Genomic DNA, 20,000 nt, shown 5'->3' with positions numbered 1-20,000 from the left:
AATTCATCGACACGAAAGAAGAGAAACTTGCAACTCGGCCGTTTCCTCTTTCCACACAGCGTTCCTTCGACACAGACACGTTTCTGCGTACGCTCTCTAATGCTGCAATGGTCCTGATGTAATGACGTGACTGTCGCTGCTCTCGATGTGTTTATGTCACGCTTTCAAGTCCAACCGTTTATGAAGCCGAACAGGAAGTAACTCGTTTCGCCGACGTCCAGATAAAACGACCAACAGTTGTGGGGTAAGAGGAATAAAACACTGCTGTTACAGGAAAATAATCCACTTCAGAGCTCTGCTCCAGAGCGTCACACCCGCTGTAACGTACACACACTGGACAATTTATTAGGAACGCGTGCGCATCTGCTCATGCAAGTGTCTCACCAGCCAATCGCGTTGCAGAGAGCTTGGTTTGTGATGGTAAGATCAGACGTCAGACTGAAACAGAAGAAAAGTGCTCTCAGTGAAATGTGAAATGGTCGTCGGTGCCAGACAGGCTGAGGTTCAGCAACTGCTGGTCTCCTGGGATTTTCACAGATACGTGTCTAGAGATTACGCAGAATGGTGCAGTGGAAAAAACCACCCAGCGACTGGGGAAACACCTCGCTCCTCATGAAGGTCAGAGGAGAACGAGCAGACTGCTTGGAGCTGTCGGAGGGTTTTACCCAGATTTGGAACCAGGTTCTTAATCATTTGAGTGATCTGTTCGTATCTGAAAAGGAAAGCATGAGGGTTTAAAGTTGTGAAAGCGAAACCGTCGTTCCTCTTGTGTGCGTTTAAGACAGGAACAGCTCTCATTTCACTTTAAATCCATTTCAGCTCCGGGTCTTCTGTCCAACCCGTAACGTCCGCACCGACAACGCCACGTCAGTAAGGTCTCCCGGGCTACATGGGGACGCGGCGGCGTGTACGGGTTCGTTTCTATAGCGAGAGACAACCTGGAAGAACATCCACTGAGTTTTCAGAAGAACCTGGAACAAGACGACGTTCAGCTTTAACGCACAACGATGTCAGACATGCAGCAGGCGCGGTTTAATTCCTAGATTAGTGACGCTGTGCTTAACTTTATGCAAATGAGCTGCACAGCAGTGATCAATCAGACAAAAGACGCCATTCTGAGCGTTTTATCTCCGTCGCTATGGATTTACATTATAAAGGATTGGGGTTTTATGTAGAAAGCAGGAATGTGTGTCGGGAATTGGACGCTGCTGTAAACAGGCTGAAAAATAAACAAGGAATATTTTAACTGCACTTATTTATCATTATCGATCATGTTTCTCATAAATATCGAACCCAAAAATGCCTTTACAGAGCCCCGAGAAGCCATCTCGAATAAGCAGAGGAGCTGCGTTCACGCCGTGCCGTAATCACCGGAAGCACGAGATTCCCACTTGTGAAAAGCGTTCCCGTCCTCACTAGAGGAATCCCTAAAACAGGAATTCTAAAACGCGAATCCCTAAACTAGGAATTCTCTGAGAGCTCCGACTTGTACCCCCTGACCGCCGCATCGCCGTCGCGGAAACACTCAAAATGGCGGCGGCTTCAGCGGTCAGTCGTAGTTAAGTAGTTCTCTGGTAATATTTCTGTGTAATAATTCGTGTCGTTGATTATTATTCATGTCTTAATGATGTGAGATGAACCTGGAAATACACGAAAGCTTTACACGAGACGGTTTAATGTCATTTTGCTGTTTTCAGCGTCGTCTCACACGCAGTCCTTTAACTCCGAGTCCGAGCACGTGAACGGCCTCGAGTGCGCAGGACGTCCCGTCGTCTGGTGACCCGCTAATTCTGACATGGCGTGAGCGCAGCCGAAGCCACACTCTGATGATTGACAGGTTGAGTCGCGGCCGGCGGTGTAGAAAGACACGCCCCTTTAATCCCACGATGAGGGTAGTGACGCTTTCAGTCTCCACTTATTAAAAACAGAATAATATCAAACTCACTCATTTACACAGTTTATTAAACAGACACAAATATTCTTCATGTGTGTGTGTGTGTGTGTGTGCATGTGTGTGTGCGTGTGTGTGTGTGTGTGTGTGCATGTGTGTGTGTGTGTGTGCGTGTGTGCATGTGTGTGTGTGTGTGTGTGCGTTTGTGTGCGTGTGTGCATGTGTGTGTGTGTGTGTGCGTGTGTGCATGTGTGTGTGTGTGTGTGTGCGTTTGTGTGCGTGTGTGCATGTGTGTGTGTGTGTGTGTGTGTGCATGTGTGTGTGTGTGTGCGTGTGTGTGCGTGTGTGCGTGTGTGCATGTGTGTGTGTGTGTGTGCGTGTGTGCATATGTGTGTGTGCGTGTGTGCATGTGTGTGTGTGTGTGTATGTGTGTGCATGTGTGTGTGTGTGTGTGTGCGTGTGTGCATATGTGTGTGTGTGTGTGTGTGCGTGTGTGCATGTGTGTGTGTGTGTGTGTGTGTGTGTATGTGTGTGCATGTGTGTGTGTGTGTATGTGTGTGCATGTGTGTGTGTGTGCGTGTGTGCATATGTGTGTGTGCGTGTGTGCATGTGTGTGTGTGTGTGTGTGTGTGTGTGATTTTACACATCATGAGGCTGAAGACAGTCACACAGAACACTCTGCACGCTATTCACTGTTTTGTTTGTGTTTATAAGAATCCCACAATGCACTGCAACTGAACAGAGTTCAAATTAAATACTTTATAGTGTGGTTACATCACACATTATTCTGGACACAGACTCATCCTTCTCTCTCTCCCTCTCTCTCTCTCTCTCTCTCCCTCTCCCTCTCCCTCTCTCTCTCTCTCTCTCTCTCTCTCTCCCTCTCCCTCTCCCTCTCTCTCTCTCTCTCTCTCTCTCTCTCTCTCTGATTCTTTCACCGTCTGTGACTTTCTCTCTCAGTGTCTCTCTCCATCTTTCTGTCATGCTATGAGTCTCTCTCTCTCTCTCTCTCTCTCTCTCTCTCTCTCTCTCTCTCTCTCTCTCTCTCTCTCATTGTTCATTGAGTTCACATCATATCTCCTCGCCGTGTCTCGCTCTCCCGTTTGCGTGCCAGAACTCTGTGATGTCCTTTAACGTCACTTTCGGCTGGACCAACATGTCCTCCTCCGTCCCCACCTGTCTCTCTCCGTTGTTCCTCGTCTTCCCTTGTCTCGCTTTGTATCTTCTCTTGTCCTCCACCGTGGCCCCGTCGGCGTACCAGAACTCCACTCTCTCCTCGGCGGACGACTCTGGCTCCGCCCACAGGCTCTGTTTCTCCTTCACCGCTGGCCCATGTCCTTTTCTGTCCCTCCCTCCTCGTCCACTGATTCTTGCCCTCTTTTTTGTGACGGACAGACGCACCCACAGGAACACGGTGAGACCCAGGAAGATGGATGCGGTCATCCCGAGACTCCACATTGTGACGAAACAGACCAGCTTTGAGACACGGTATGGTTGAGATGATGATCTGCCGGTGAAGCAGGTTGTCCAGTGTGGTTCCTCCGTCTCTGATGTGGAGATGTTCTTGGACGTGGTGGTGTTGGTGCTCCAGGTGTCTTCAGTGTTTGTAGACCATGCTCCATCTCTCCATGTTGTATTTGTCGTGCTGTCGTTCACTTTTCCTCGAGTTGTTGAGAGAGCTTCGGTGTTCTCCTCTGTTGTCCAGTCCATCATCTTCGTACTAGACATTGGTGGTTCCTCTGTGTTCTCTGTGGAGCCGCTTGTAACTTGAGTAGAACGGAATGGCGTTGATGTTATACTGGTACCTCCTGATGTTGATGTAGGTCTGACAGTGCTCATGGTGTCATCTGGAGGAGTTTGGTTTGTAGAATGTATCTCCAGATAGGTTCCTGCTGTAGTTGGAGCTGGACTGTGGAGGTCTGTTGTGCCATAACTTCCATTATTTACCATGTTCTTGGACGTGGTGGTGTTGGTGCTCCAGGTGTCTTCAGTGTTTGTAGACCACGCTTCATCTCTCCATGTTGTATTTGTCATGCTTTCATTCATGTTTCCTCGAGTTGTTGAGATAGAGACTTGTTGAGATAGAGAGGTTCCTGCTGTAGTTGGAGCTGGACTTTGGAGGTCTGTTGTGCCATAACTTCCGCTAGTTAACGTTACATCAGTCTCGTATGTTGAGTAAGTCGGAGGTACCGCGGTGGTGCTTGCCTCATCAGTATCATCGCTCGTTCTATCTTCTCTCCAACTCGTAGATGTTGTTGTTTGGACATCATGGTCCAGCTGGATGGATGTTCCTGATATTGAGATCTCGGTTGTCTCCTGAATGTTTATACTCGTGCTTTCAGTGGCAGTTCCTGTTTCTTGGGATGCCGTCGTGACACTCGTGGTGTTTGAGACAACCATCTCAGTGAGACTCATGACGTTGTGGTGAGATGTTGTGCTGATCGTTGTATTTCTCCTGTCGTCCCCCACCAAGCTCGGAAAGCCACTCAGCTCCAGCGAAGGAGTCAGAGGTGTCCGGTCTGACGGCATCTCATCCGCTGACGTTGTTGTGGTCATCGCTGCTGTTTTTGTCCTGACATCTTGCTTTGTTGTGAGTTGTTCTGAGGTTGTCATGGAAACGTCCAGCGTGGTCAGGGGGGTTTCCTGAAGAGCGCAGAGTGTTAGAACCTGAGCGAACCAGACGGTCAGAGACACGGTGCTCGTCTTCATCGTGATGTGTTCTAGAGAAGGTTCATAAACACAGACTTGAGTGAGAAATACTCCAGAGAAGCTCCGGTTCTTCTACACTCTCAGAGTTTTTATTAAAACACACACACACACAACTCTTTCCCTTCACTTTTGAATCTGATAATCGGAGTAGAGCGTAAAGCAGGAACTCAGAACGCAAGAGTTAAAAATAGTTTGAGATTGTGTGAAACCACACGGCATGCGGTTCTACTCACAGAAAACTCAGAACCTCAGAACCAACCCTCTGACTCGTTCTCCGATACCTCACCGTCTTTCGTTTGAACAAACAAAAAGAAACAACAACGCGCCGTACCTTTTTTTTCTTTCTGCACTTCTCATCTCCTCGTCTCTTCCCCTTTCTCCATGGTTTCCTCTTTTGCACATGCAACGCTTGCCACAGATGCTTTCTGGGATGTTTCACACCCCCGGTGGACTCTGGGCGGAAATGACTGTTTGGTTGCCATGGTGATGATGTGAGAGGTGCAAGGAGGATGTGGTGTTGTGGCTCCACCTCGTTTCATCCGTCCACCCGAGTGAGCGGAAGAAGACAAAGAGGTTTGAACATCCGGTTGACTCATAAATAAGAGACGGAGGTCATGTAGGGTGGAGCGCAAACGTCTCGGGGCGTCTGTTTACCAAACTGATTAACGGTATCGCTTCGTCGTGTTTGAGTACGTTCACACGGAGTGAAGATGCTTAGAGGAATGAAGAGCGGAATAAACACACATCGTGCTCAGAAATCCTTCTGAAATACTGCAGAGTTACCCCGGAGTCCCTACAGCATCACGCCCCCAGGAGTTTTATTCAGTCGCTCCTTCCCCAGCGTCTCGCTGTCTTTCACAGATGATGAAGGTGTCAGAAAACGTACAGCTTTAACTCTGACACTGGAGACTCCTTCCGTAGAAATGCTGAATAATTCATTCTCCTTGCAGAAAACTTCACCGTATCAACAGTGTTTTTTATTCCGTTTACTATCAGTCGAGCGTCCACCGGATAGGAACATTAATGATATATAAACATTAATGATATATAAACATTAATGATATATAAACATTAATAATAAATAAACAGTAATGATATATAAACATTAATAATAAATAAACATTAATGATAAATAAACATTAATAATAAATAAACATTAATGATATATAAACTTTAATAATAAATAAACATTAATAATAAATAAACATTAATAATAAATAAACATTAATAATAAATAAACAGTAATGATATATAAACATTAATAATAAATAAACATTAATGATAAATAAACATTAATAATAAATAAACATTAATAATAAATAAACATTAATGATATATAAACTTTAATAATAAATAAACATTAATAATAAATAAACATTAATAATAAATAAACATTAATAATAAATAAACAGTAATGATATATAAACATTAATAATAAATAAACATTAATGATAAATAAACATTAATAATAAATAAACATTAATAATAAATAAACATTAATGATATATAAACTTTAATAATAAATAAACATTAATAATAAATAAACATTAATAATAAATAAACATTAATGATATATAAACATTAATAATAAATAAACAGTAATGATATATAAACATTAATGATATATAAACATTAATGATATATAAACATTAATAATATATAAACATTAATGATATATAAACATTAATAATATATAAACATTAATTATAAATAAACATTAATGATATATAAACATTAATAATAAATAAACAGTAATGATATATAAACATTAATAATAAATAAACATTAATAATAAATAAACATTAATAATATATAAACATTAATGATATATAAACAGTAATGATATATAAACATTAATAATAAATAAACAGTAATGATAAATAAACATTAATAATATATAAACATTAATGATATATAAACAGTAATGATATATAAACATTAATGATATATAAACATTAATTATAAATAAACATTAATGATAAATAAACATTAATGATATATAAACATTAATGATAAATAAACAGTAATGATATATAAACATTAATGATATATAATTGTTAATGATATATACATTAATAATATATAAACATTAATGATATATAAACATTAATGATATATAAACATTAATAATAAATAAACAGTAATGATAAATAAACATTAATAATATATAAACATTAATGATATATAAACATTAATGATATATAAACATTAATAATATATAAACAGTAATGATATATAAACATTAATTATAAATAAACATTAATGATATATAAACATTAATAATAAATAAACAGTAATGATAAATAAACATTAATAATATATAAACATTAATGATATATAAACAGTAATGATATATAAACAGTAATGATAAATAAACATTAATAATAAATAAACATTAATGATATATAAACATTAATGATATATAAACAGTAATGATATATAAACATTAATTATAAATAAACATTAATAATAAATAAACATTAATGATATATAAACATTAATGATATATAAACAGTAATGATATATAAACATTAATGATATATAAACATTAATTATAAATAAACATTAATAATAAATAAACATTAATGATATATAAACATTAATGATATATAAACATTAATAATAAATAAACATTAATAATAAATAAACATTAATGATATATAAACATTAATGATATATAAACAGTAATGATAAATAAACATTAATAATAAATAAACAGTAATGATATATAAACATTAATGATATATAAACATTAATGATATATAAACATTAATGATATATAAACATTAATAATAAATAAACAGTAATGATATATAAACAGTAATGATATATAAACAGTAATGATATATAAACAATAATGATATATAAACATTAATAATAAATAAACATTAATAATAAATAAACATTAATGATATATAAACATTAATGATATATAAACAGTAATGATATATAAACATTAATAATAAATAAACAGTAATAATATATAAACAGTAATGATATATAAACAATAATGATATATAAACATTAATGATATATAAACATTAATTATAATTAAACATTAATGATAAATAAACAGTAATGATATATAAACAGTAATGATATATAAACAATAATGATATATAAACATATAAAGCTGCGATGTTTAGCTGCACTACTGTCACAGCCGCTGTTCTAGAGAATGAATCAACACCTCCTGACCAATCACAGTCCAGAACTCAGCAGCACGGTGGTGTAACATCAGCTATATGTGTGATATCATGATAAACACACACACACACACACACACACACACACACACACACAGGAAGAAAGCTTACAGTTAATCTAACACACAGTTCCTCATTCCTCATGAGGTCTATATTTGGGAGGAGCTCCACAGGAAGAGGTTTATCTGGCCACTGAATTAACGCTGCTGATGTGGTTTGGACGAGTGTGTTCTCACTTTCTGAGAAATATATATATATATTTAAATAAAAACATAAGTCTGAGGCTTTATATGTCTGTGTTCCATGGTGTTTGGTACACATGCGCTCGAGTGCAAATGTTTGCATCCCCCATGGGTTTTGAACAGAGCATGAGACTGCATTAAGGTTAAGAATGAACCGTGACCTTTATCCTGCAGAGACACAACTATCTAATTTATTTGGATTAGTATTTCTTATGATAAGATTACAGTACACCCAATATAAGATCCCGAAACCTACGTCTAGACATTAATACTCATTTCAAACGTTAAGTCTTGTACAATCCGCAGATCGTTTTGTTCTTTCAGTAGAACGCGAATGTTTCAGGCTGGAAATGAGCACAGATGGCTTGAAATATGTTTAACGAGCTAATGCGTGCATTACTGTGAAGTGTGAGTATATTCAGGCTGTTTCCACCTGATAACTTATCATATTTTGCAGTGTAGCGCGACCGGAAGTTATTATAAATGCTTATGTATTATTTATAAATGGGAGCATTTCCCGTTCAGACTTCAGAACAAATCTTTATTTCGACACCATTTTGATTCCATCCTAAACATTTAAACGTTATAGCACTACTTCTCGTGGTAAAGGCGCCTCTGTGAAGCCCGAAGCACTAAACGTTTGTCTGCTTTATTTTGTTGTACGGGTGTGCAAACTTTTGCACTGGCATATACGTAAATATGTTCTTAAGCATGATATGAAATATGTAATAAAAGCGTACGCTGTGCTCCATCTCACAGCACAACGCACAAACCACAGTGTGTATGTGTTCATGGTGGTGAGGAGGATTATTATGATCTATTCTGAACTTTTATTCTAGTGATTATAGTTATTTATTTCTTTTATTTCTAAACGGAGGCTACAGCTCAGTTGAGTTGCATGGTTTGGGCTTTAATGGCATGTTTGGGTTTTTATAATGACGTGCAGCGTTATCCGATGTGTCGATGTAAGTTCCACTGAAGCAGGAAGTCAGGGCGAGACATGATGAGTGGCCCCGCCCCTTCTCAGTCAGAAATCTATAAATTGCTGTATGTGTTTTACTTTTGCAGGCTGATGAGACGATTATGACATCACAATATATATTTAAAACGTGCTGTAAACCAAACTGCTGTTCGTTATATAGTCCAGATGTTCTTCTGGATTATACAGTGAACAGGTTTCCATGCAGACCCTCAGAGAGTTCTTCACCTTCTTAATAGAACCTTTTATTTAGGACCCCGTAACCATAGAGACAAGATTAATATAAACATTAGGATCTGTTGTAGATGTTAAACTCCGTGTCCGTGTTTTTGTCCTCTGTAGGTTACTGTAGCTGCTGCTGTGTTTAATTAGGGATTGGCTCGGATTAGTGGTGTGAGACCTTTAATCCGTTTAAATCGCAGAGACGCAGTGTGTGTGTGTGTGTGTGTGTGTGTGTGTGTGTGGGCCTTTAGTCCAAACTCTGAGTTCCAGAGACGAGACCTGAGTCCCAGTGACGGAGACATGAGACATGGACAGTGAGGAAGAGAAGGCGCGTGAGACGTCTCCTGAGAGACGGGAGGAGAGTGAGGAGATGGAGGATGAGGCAGGAGACGTGACGCGAGAGAAGGAGGACGGGGAAAGTGAGGAGGACGAGGCAGGAGACGTGATGGGACAGAATGAGGATGAGGAAGGTGAGGAGGACAAGGAGAGGGAGGACGAGGAAGGTGAGGAGGACGAGGCAGGAGACATGACGGGACAGAAGGAGGACGAGGAGAGAGGAGACGTGACGGGACAGATGAAGGACACGGAGGAGTGGAACGGGTTTCTCTCGGGCGGGGTTACGGTGAGGGGACGAGGGGACGAGGTGGTGGTGGACTGGAAGCCTGGTGACCCCGTGACCCCTCAGTACGTCCTCACGCTGGCGGGATACACACAGGGTGAGAAGTGACGCAGGACCACAGTGTCCGCTATATTTTACAAAACACGCTTAATTTCCTGACGTTTGCTTTTGGACATCGTTAGCTAAAGTCACTAACAAGCAATGGAAGTGTGCAGCCTCCAGATTAGCACACCATGCTAAACCTGTGTGTAAATGTGAATCTAGTTAAGTACGAAGGACGTTGCTGAGATATTTTTGAGTCTCGTGATGATCACTGGCAGACTGGTTTAAAAATAAAACACAGCGAAAGTGCCCTCTAGCTTGCTCCTACAGTAAATAGAACACTATGGAGTGCCCTCTAGGCTGCGCTTCCGGTGTATGTGATGCAGTTCCCTAAAGGGTTCCCTTACGTGTGAGGAAACGTGATGTGGTACCCCCTTAAGGCTGCCCTTCCAGTGGAGGATATGTCATGCAGCGCCCTGTAGGCTTCCGGACATGCAAAAAAATGAGAAGAAGTGCCCTCAAGGGTGTCCCTGTGGTAGATGAAGATGATACAGTGCCGTTTGAGTGAAGAGGATGTGGTGCCGTGCCCTACAGGCTTTCCACTGTTCCAGAAATTGTGATGGAAAACTGCCTTCTAGGTGCCTCTGTAGTATGAAAAAATATGATGAATGCCTTCTGTAAAATATGTACTTTTGTACCAAACACAACACACACACACACACACACACACACACACAGAGTTTGACCTGATGAATGTTCCGCAGATTATCTGTGCTCTCCGGAGGAAAACGTCTACAACATCAGCTTCTCCCGCTTCAGAATCCGAGACCTGGAGCAAGGATCCGTCATCCTGGACCTGAAACGACACTGTCCAACAGGTGTGTGTGTGTGTGTGTGTGTGTGTGTGTGTGTGTGTGTGTGTGTGTGCTCGGGTTCAGCGTCATAACAGAAATATCACACCGCGGTTCGATTCTCGAAGGGATTTGTACGATACACAATATTATCACAATAATGAAGTTTTCTCACAAACTGCCAGAAATATAAAAGTGTTGCATTAATGTTTTTTAATAAATAATAATAACACATCTGTTTATTATTAATAAAGACATTTATAATAAATGTATGTTCCGGTGTAATTTATTCATATACAGCAGCACACGTAGTGCTGAGTTATCTTTATAAAGACAAATCTGTAAAGAGACTACGAACAGAAGTCATAAAAGACTGAATCGCATTGTTACGAAATATTTAACACTGTAAAAGAGGGGGAAAAAATAAAGTTTAACATTTTAAAATGAAATACAACATTTTTAACCTCCTCAGCTGCTTCTAGTGAGTTTGTAATAAAGATTTTTTTAAAAATATATTTAATAAAAATGTATCATGACATCCAGGATATCTCAGAAATGCATGTTGTGACAAAATTCATCACAATATCAATATTATATTCTCATTTCACCAAGTCCTGATTCCAGCTTTAACACTTTGGAAGCTGTGACCTGGTGGGTGGAGTCGTGTGGGGGTGGAGTCATATGGGTGGAGTTGTTAGTTTGATGGGTGGAGTCTTGTGGCTGGAGTGTGATGGGTGGAGTTTGGTCGGTGGGGCCTAGGAAAGAGAGAAAGATGTTTTTCCCCATATACCTTCATCTCTAACCACAACTCACTGATGTTATCTCTCTCTCTCTCTCTCTTCCTCTCTCTTTCACTCCTTTTTTTCTCAGAAATTAAAGATGTGTTGGAAACAGAAGCAGGACGTTTTATTCAGTATCATTTCACACCTTCGTTTCTGAACCTAAAAGAAATCGGAGCCACGTACGTCACGTCATCATTTTTAAAGTCAGTTTAAGAGTTTGATTGAGAAGTGCAGCTGCATTATATATATTATTCACTGCTGGTGTGTGTGTGTGTGTGTGTGTGTCAGGCTGGAGTTTACAGTGGGCAGTAAAGCGGTGAACAGGTTCCGGCTCATCGAGAGACACTATTTCAGAGAGCTGCCTCTGAAGACCTTTGATTTTGAGATTGGCTTCTGCATCCCGTACAGCAGGAACACCTGCGAGCACATCTACAGCCTCCCTGACCTCGACACACACACCAGTAACACACACACACACACACACACACACACACACACACACACACACACACACAGATACACAAGTCATTAAGATTAATGTCATGTAGTTATGACGTCACAAGTGTTAACGCTTCTCTCTTTTACAGTTGAAGAGATGATTGCTCACCCGTTCGAGACTCGGTCTGACAGTTTCTACTTCGCTAACAATAAGCTGATTATGCACCACAAAGCCGAGTACTCCTTCAGGGAGACACGCAGCGAGTGATCAACCCCCCCTGCTAAAAAAAATCCTTCTCTTCTACCACTCTGTACTGGAAATTAAACCGTTTCTCATCATGGTTTCCAATAAGGATGTATTTAATGTCCTTAATGACTTACAAGCCAGTGTTGTCTAGTAAAATGCTATTTATCAGTGTTTTAAAGTCTCTTTGCAGGAAGTATTAAATACAGAATCATCCCAGAAGTCCATTAGGTTTACTGAAGAAACATTAAACTAGCAACTGTTATTATATCCATGAGACATGTCTTCTAATCAGGCACAGATCACCTGTTAAACATTATAATACAAAGCCATGTGGAGAACATAAACAAACACTGACCGTTAAATACCACTGTAATGAGATCAGCAATGAGAAATGCTTATGAGTGAGGGAATGATGTTTAAGTTTTGCATCATGGAGCAGTCGGAAAAGAAAAATAGACTTTTTACTTGTTTAGCAGATGACTGATGGAGACAGATATAACCGAGTTAAACCATATAAACTATATTCCCAGTCAGATAGTTACAGCATTTTGGCAAGTTCTCTGTGTGTGCATTATATACAATAAATAATCAGAATTACACCCTCTAACCTGTGTGTGTGTGTGTGTGTGTGTGTGTGTGTGTGTGTGTGTGTGGGTGGGTGGGTGGGGGGTAAATGAAGATGTTTTATTGCTACTCCAAGTTCAAGCCAGAAATGTGATCATAAACATAATAGAAAGGGACTAAGTGTTAGTTAAAGGTCTTAATCAATAAATGGAAAGTTATTATTAAGTATCTTAAGTTATAATTTCATCTATTTCAGTCATTTTATTGTTTTAAGTCAAATGTTTTATATTCATCAGATAGTGGTTTTGCTTCTTGGGGCTCATACAAGTTTGAACAAAGCTTCTAGCTGAGATAATTACTACTACAACGTAAAAAAATATTAACCGCTTGTTATTAAGGTTTATTGGATTCATTTATAAACCCAGAGCTGCTTCGTGATTCTCTGAATAATATTCTCTTCAACGTTAAAAAGCCGATTATCATTCAGCTTGAAAAGCTTTCGAAAGCTCTTCCGGAAGAATATGAAAACGTCGCTACATTTATACGTCACCAAGACGCTTTGTGACTGGGAAATGTAGTTTATTGCAGTAGTTCGCGTTATCCGCTGTCTCTTGAATATGACGTTCTCCGTGACGACACGTTTTTTCGTTCTTTAGCCAACGCTACGCACCTCAGTTTTTAGTTTTTGCGAAGTTGTTGGCTTTATTTGTCTTTGTAGGTTTGTTTATTATTTTTTATTTCTTCAGCTCAGATTGGTTAGTGGTTGCTTTTTTGTGCGGAAGGTGTTTTTGTTCTCTCCCTTCGCGGGGGAACAAAAAGGTACGTATTTAGCATGCTAGCTAACATTAGCTGGCTAATCTGCTTAGCGTCTGTCTCCTGCCTGGTTCTTTTTATTCGTTAGTTGTTAGTGTTTGTAAACATTTTAAATAAGTAAGTATGATTATTTGGATTGTTGTTTAGAGCCATTGTGCGGCTAGTGAGTCAGCTGGTGAACGTTGTTAGCCTCTCGGTGAGAAGGCCGTGTGACTGGATCCAGGCGAGTGAACTAGCAAACAGCTGCGCGCGCGCCATGTTGTAATACTGTGTAATTATTTATTTTTATTTTTCTTATTACTCGCTGTGTATTTTGTATTATAGTTTTTCTAAATATTAAAGTATAATCCATTATTTTATTAATGTTTTATGTTCTCCTTCCCCAGTGCGTCAGTGATCAACGCCATGCTAGTTAGTTAGTTAGTTTAGTTCAATTTACTACCATCAAGTTAGGGTTGTACTTCATCCAACGTTGTGTGTGTTTAAAATAAAATAAGAGTGTGTGTATAAAGCAGAAAGTTTTGTCGAATCATACAGGGGAAAAACGAGATATTAAACCCAGCTCTTTGCGAAAGTAAGTGTATTAACACAGTAGGTTATAATTCTTAATATTATATTATATTCACTATCATTGAAATAAGAGTTCTGATTTCTCTTCTTCTTCTTGACCTTCTGGACCAGGTCATTCCTTTAATGATGGGTCGTGCTGAAGTGCATGTGTTTGTGCCCCACCTGTTGAATCCTGAGGCTGGTGTTAGTCACACGGCTTTAATTTTACGGCTGAGAGTTCAGTATCTCTGCCCCATAATCCTTCAGCTGAGGTGATCGTGAAGACTCGACTAGATGAGAGAGAGAGATCACACGCCGCAGTCCGCCGACAGACACCTTAACGTGCACCTTTACATCGTCCCGGACTGATTAATCCATCTGTACTGATCGGACCTTGTAGTCTGATAACTGTGAGCTGTGGTGTAGGTTATGGGTTGGTTATCCTGATGAGTCATCACTGCATTGTAATATTTTAACATTTTGTGGGTGTGTTATGAGTACGTCTAGAAACACTGACCATCGTAATATTTGTGGTATTCCATTAAGGAACGCTTTTCGTTAAGGTCCAAGGACTAAAGAGTTTTACTGGGATGTTTTTGAGCCCCACGGTCACACCTCAGACTCGGATCTTTAGCTTAATTATGTGCAGCGTGAAACCAAAAGAATCGTGGAGGCCGTGCCCTGTGTCCTCACGTAGGGTGATGCGGTTAAAGCTCCGCTCTACTCAGAAGGTTGAGTTCGAATCCCAGCAGCATTGTCATGCCATTAAGCCTTTAACGCTTTCTCTAACACGCGTCTGCTGCACTGTACGTGTATAAATGACATTAGATCCTGTGTGTGTGTGTCCATCCTTCCAGAGCAGAGATGTATAACGGGATCGGGCTGACCACGCCGCGTGGCAGCGGCACCAACGGCTACGTGCAGAGGAACCTGTCGTCGGTTCGGGCCAAGCGCAGCCGAGATGATCACGGAGGACCGAAGGACGAGAAGGACAGAGAGAGGCTGGAGAGTCAGCTGAACCGACAACCCAACGCTGACATCCTGGAGCACCAGAGGAAGAGACAGCTGGAGGTCAAATGTGCTGAACTGCAGGACATGATGGAAGAGCAAGGGTGAGGTGTCTCTCCTCCTTCGCTAAAATCTCCCTCTTTATAATAATCAATTAAATATAAAATAGCCATAAAAATCCGTGGCTTAAATCTCAGCCTTGATACGCTTCTAGTGTACGTTCTGAGAGATCGCCATACGTAAGCATTTTCAATGCACATTTTGTTTCGTAAAGGACAGTTATGAACTGGTTTTATGTGGAAAAGTTTTCTAAAAACTGTCAAAGTTTGTGCAGATTTATTTTTGAAGATGGTAAAATTCTGTTAGCAAAATGAAATATATCCTGATACGTATTGTATAAAATAGAAGTATCGTGACATCAGATCAAACGGTTATATCGTGCTACTGTGTAGTCACTATATTTATATTATTGATAAATAACTGTGAGGATATTTGATTTAGTAAATAATAATAATGATGATGATGATGATAATTATAGTTTTTGTACGCACACACAGTAGGTGGTGTTTCCTTTAGAACAGAAGAAATCCGAAGACCGTATTAACGGTGCAGCGAGTATAAATCCCAGGGCGTGGCACTGACCTGCGTTCTCTCTTCGTTAGGTACTCCGCTGAGGAGATCGAGGAGAAGGTGAGCAGTTTCCGTATGATGCTGCAGGAGAAACAGGATCCTCCTGCACCCACTGCCGAGAAAGCAAAGTGAGTGGTAATGACTCCTACGTAAGGACGCCTACGTCTGCAAAGGGTTTTGTGTACGCCGTCAGCACCGGGCTGTAAATATCCGGTGTATCAGACCTGCTGATCTTCTTCACGCAGTTTGTGTAGGAGCGCCGCATTTTAACATCATGGTACAAGTTCACTCAGAAATACACGTCTTGTTGTTTTTTCCCCTCAATCAAAACAGCGGATGGACCAATCTGGAATGATTGACAGCTGTGTATTAACGCCGATATTAACTGACACCCTGGAAACCCGCCCACTCCCCCACCTTTCACATAACCCCTCATCTCTCTGACGCCGCGCTAAAATCTGTCGGTGTGCTAACGTTACACACGGCTAAACAATCCGACTCTGAAAGTGTCCGATCAAACGCCTGGCCGATGCGTGGCTCGTGGTTTTGCGTGCGCCTGAAGAAGCGGCGATTAACGCGAGCTCTACGTAACTCTACGTTCATCCGGGTAAGACTTAACAGCAGCGACGTTCGCTGGAGGAAACGGCCCCGTCTCGTTTTGAAACTTTACGCCGTCGTCATGAGCTGTGGGTCAAATGGAAAAGTCTGATCTTACAAGTGTTTACTAATCTAGAAAACTCGGAAGGCTGGTACACAGAACGGAGCTTTCTGTAGGTTTGAAGGCACGCGGCGGCCGAGTTGCGTACGTGTAGTTAAAAACAAGTAAACTTAAGCAAACACTTTACAAGTAATTTTAATAGTAGTAATAATTAGAAAGCAGTATTTTGTTTTGTGTTCTTGCGCTCCTGACCCTTACACGTCTCGGCAGGTCTGGATATAAATAAAACATTGAGGCTGGTGTGTTCATCACTCCAGTACGACTAACAGTCCTTCTTTCTTTCCTTTTCTCCGCCGCAGTGTGACCGAGACGCACGCTCTCGCCGCCGCTAACCAGCAGAAGAACGACCGGCTCAGGGAGGCGTTCGGCATCGGCTCGGACTACGTGGACGGCTCGTCCTTCCACCCCGAGCGTAAAGAGCGAGAGAGAGAGAAGAGAGAGCAGGAGAGGCTGGAGAGAGAGAAGCTACAGCAACAGAAATATCAGTGAGTCCACGGAGAGACACGCACAGAGAGAGTGAGACACACAGATAGAGAGAGAAACACAAAGAGAGAGGGAGAGACACACAGAGAGAGACACAGAGAGAGAGAGAGACACACACACACAGAGAAAGCGAGAGAGAGAGACACACACACACACACGGAGAGAGAGAGACACACACACACACATGGAGAGAGAGAGACACACACACGGAGAGAGAGAGACACACACACGGAGAGAGAGAGACACACATGGGGAGAGAGAGAGAGAGACACACACACGGAGAGAGAGACACACACACAGAGACACACACAGAGAGAGAGAGAGAGAGAGAGACACACACACAGAGACACACACAGAGAGAGAGAGAGAGACACACACACAGAGACACACACAGAGAGAGAGACACACACACAGAGAAAGCGAGAGAGACACACACACGGAGAGAGAGAGACACACACACACACACGTGGAGAGAGAGAGACACGCACACGGAGAGAGAGACACACACGGAGAGAGAGAGACACACATGGGGAGAGAGAGAGAGACACACACACACGGAGAGAGAGACACACACGGAGAGAGAGACACACACACACGGAGAGAGAGACACACACACACGGGGAGAGAGAGACACACACACGGGGAGAGAGAGACACACACACGGGGAGAGAGAGACACACACACGGGGAGAGAGAGACACACACACACACGGAGAGAGAGACACACACAGAGAGAGACACACACACACACACGGAGAGAGAGAGACACACACACGGAGAGAGAGAGACACACACACGGGGAGAGAGAGACACACACACACGGAGAGAGAGACACACACGGAGAGAGAGACACACACACGGAGAGAGAGAGAGACACACACACACGGAGAGAGAGAGACACACACACGGAGAGAGAGACACACACACACGGGGAGAGAGAGACACACACACACGGAGAGAGAGACACACACGGAGAGAGAGACACACACACGGAGAGAGAGAGAGACACACACACACGGAGAGAGAGACACACACACACGGGGAGAGAGACACACACACACGGGGAGAGAGACACACACACACGGGGAGAGAGACACACACACACGGGGAGAGAGACACACACACGGAGAGAGAGAGAGACACACACACGGAGAGAGCGAGACACACACACACGGAGAGAGAGAGACACACACACACACGGAGAGAGAGACACACACACACACGGAGAGAGAGAGACACACACACACACGGAGAGAGAGAGACACACACACGGAGAGAGAGAGACACACACACACGGAGAGAGAGAGACACACACACACACGGAGAGAGAGAGACACACACACACACGGAGAGAGAGAGACACACACACACGGAGAGAGAGACACACACACACGGAGAGAGAGACACACACACACGGAGAGAGAGACACACACACACGGAGAGAGAGAGACACACACACACGGAGAGAGAGAGACACACACACACGGAGAGAGAGAGACACACACACGGGGAGAGAGACACACACACACGGAGAGAGCGAGACACACACACACACGGAGAGAGCGAGACACACACACACGGAGAGAGCGAGACACACACACACGGAGAGAGCGAGACACACACACACGGAGAGAGCGAGACACACACACACGGAGAGAGAGAGACACACACACACGGAGAGAGAGAGAGACACACACACGGAGAGAGAGAGAGACACACACACACGGAGAGAGAGAGACACACACACACGGAGAGAGAGAGACACACACACACGGAGAGAGAGAGACACACACACACACGGAGAGAGAGAGACACACACACACACGGAGAGAGAGAGACACACACACACACGGAGAGAGAGAGACACACACACACACGGAGAGAGAGAGACACACACACACACGGAGAGAGAGAGACACACACACACACGGAGAGAGAGAGACACACACACACACGGAGAGAGAGAGACACACACACACACGGAGAGAGAGAGACACACACACACACGGAGAGAGAGAGACACACACACACACGGAGAGAGAGAGACACACACACACACGGAGAGAGAGAGAGACACACACACACGGAGAGAGAGAGAGACACACACACACGGAGAGAGAGAGAGACACACACACACGGAGAGAGAGAGAGACACACACACACGGAGAGAGAGAGAGACACACACACACGGAGAGAGAGAGAGACACACACACACGGAGAGAGAGAGACACACACACACGGAGAGAGAGAGAGACACACACACGGAGAGAGAGAGACACACACACACGGAGAGAGAGACACACACACACGGAGAGAGAGAGAGACACACACACGGAGAGAGAGAGACGCACACACACACACACGGGGAGAGAGAGAGAGACACACACACACGGAGAGAGAGAGACACACACACACACGGAGAGAGACACACACGGAGAGAGAGAGACACACACACACGGAGAGAGAGAGAGACACACACACACGGAGAGAGAGACACACGGAGAGAGAGAGACACACACACACGGAGAGAGAGAGAGACACACACACACACACACGGGGAGAGAGAGAGAGACACACACACACGGAGAGAGAGAGACACACACACACACGGAGAGAGACACACACGGAGAGAGAGAGACACACACACACGGAGAGAGAGAGAGACACACACACACGGAGAGAGAGACACACACACACGGAGAGAGAGAGACACACACACACGGAGAGAGAGAGAGACACACACACGGAGAGAGAGAGACACACACACACGGAGAGAGAGACACACACACACGGAGAGAGAGAGAGACACACACACGGAGAGAGAGAGACGCACACACACGGAGAGAGAGAGACACACACACACACACACGGGGAGAGAGAGAGAGACACACACACACGGAGAGAGAGAGACACACACACACACGGAGAGAGACACACACGGAGAGAGAGAGACACACACACACGGAGAGAGAGAGAGACACACACACACGGAGAGAGAGACACACGGA

General features: G+C 42.7%; 3 protein-coding genes across 4 annotated transcripts in view; 2 read left to right on the top strand and 1 right to left on the bottom strand.

Annotated features, from left to right (window-relative positions):
* Window positions 1–2,579: 2,579 nt before the first annotated feature.
* On the bottom strand, window positions 2,580–5,435 carry si:ch73-248e21.5 (uncharacterized). 2 transcript variants are annotated; one of them, XM_053676777.1, is made up of 2 exons: window positions 4,932–5,435; window positions 2,580–4,611 (listed from the first exon to the last, which is right to left on the bottom strand). In XM_053676777.1, exon 2 carries the CDS (start codon window positions 4,598–4,600, stop codon window positions 2,963–2,965), a length of 1,638 nt encoding a protein of 545 aa, XP_053532752.1. In that variant the 5' UTR covers window positions 4,601–4,611; window positions 4,932–5,435; the 3' UTR covers window positions 2,580–2,962. The 2 variants fall into 2 exon arrangements, with proteins under 2 accessions (XP_053532752.1, XP_053532751.1); XM_053676776.1 differs by having other exon boundaries at window positions 4,834–4,940.
* A 3,737-nt stretch (window positions 5,436–9,172) lies between these two features.
* On the top strand, window positions 9,173–12,828 carry unc119.2 (unc-119 lipid binding chaperone B homolog 2). Its single transcript, XM_017495534.3, has 5 exons — window positions 9,173–9,965; window positions 10,675–10,788; window positions 11,632–11,722; window positions 11,832–12,004; window positions 12,131–12,828. Exons 1-5 carry the CDS (start codon window positions 9,557–9,559, stop codon window positions 12,247–12,249), a joined length of 906 nt encoding a protein of 301 aa, XP_017351023.1. The 5' UTR covers window positions 9,173–9,556; the 3' UTR covers window positions 12,250–12,828.
* A 572-nt stretch (window positions 12,829–13,400) lies between these two features.
* The window catches only part of srrm2 (serine/arginine repetitive matrix 2), a 14,877-nt gene continuing 8,277 nt past the window's right edge, over window positions 13,401–20,000 (top strand). Inside the window, exons 1-4 of the mRNA XM_017495167.3 lie at window positions 13,401–13,611; window positions 15,012–15,266; window positions 15,825–15,920; window positions 16,810–16,995. Coding sequence (XP_017350656.2) covers window positions 15,019–15,266; window positions 15,825–15,920; window positions 16,810–16,995 — 530 coding nt within the window. The 5' untranslated portion in view covers window positions 13,401–13,611; window positions 15,012–15,018. The remainder of the gene's footprint in view (window positions 13,612–15,011; window positions 15,267–15,824; window positions 15,921–16,809; window positions 16,996–20,000) is intronic.

The sequence above is a fragment of the Ictalurus punctatus genome, chromosome 2 (assembly GCF_001660625.3).
Source record: "Ictalurus punctatus breed USDA103 chromosome 2, Coco_2.0, whole genome shotgun sequence".
Taxonomy (NCBI): Eukaryota; Metazoa; Chordata; class Actinopteri; order Siluriformes; family Ictaluridae; genus Ictalurus; species Ictalurus punctatus.
This window is presented reverse-complemented; position numbering and strand designations above follow the sequence as displayed.

What these genes read in the sequence shown, in the direction of transcription:
- si:ch73-248e21.5 (XM_053676777.1), bottom strand. Translation starts at nt 4,600, where the DNA reads ATGAAGACGAGCACCGTGTCTCTGACCGTCTGGTTCGCTCAGGTTCTA.
- unc119.2 (XM_017495534.3), top strand. Translation starts at nt 9,557, where the DNA reads ATGGACAGTGAGGAAGAGAAGGCGCGTGAGACGTCTCCTGAGAGACGG. An exon ending in GAAACGACACTGTCCAACAG is followed by an intron (nt 10,789 to 11,631) that starts GTGTGTGTGTGT and finishes TTTTTTTCTCAG; the next exon opens with AAATTAAAGATGTGTTGGAA. An exon ending in CTAAAAGAAATCGGAGCCAC is followed by an intron (nt 11,723 to 11,831) that starts GTACGTCACGTC and finishes TGTGTGTGTCAG; the next exon opens with GCTGGAGTTTACAGTGGGCA.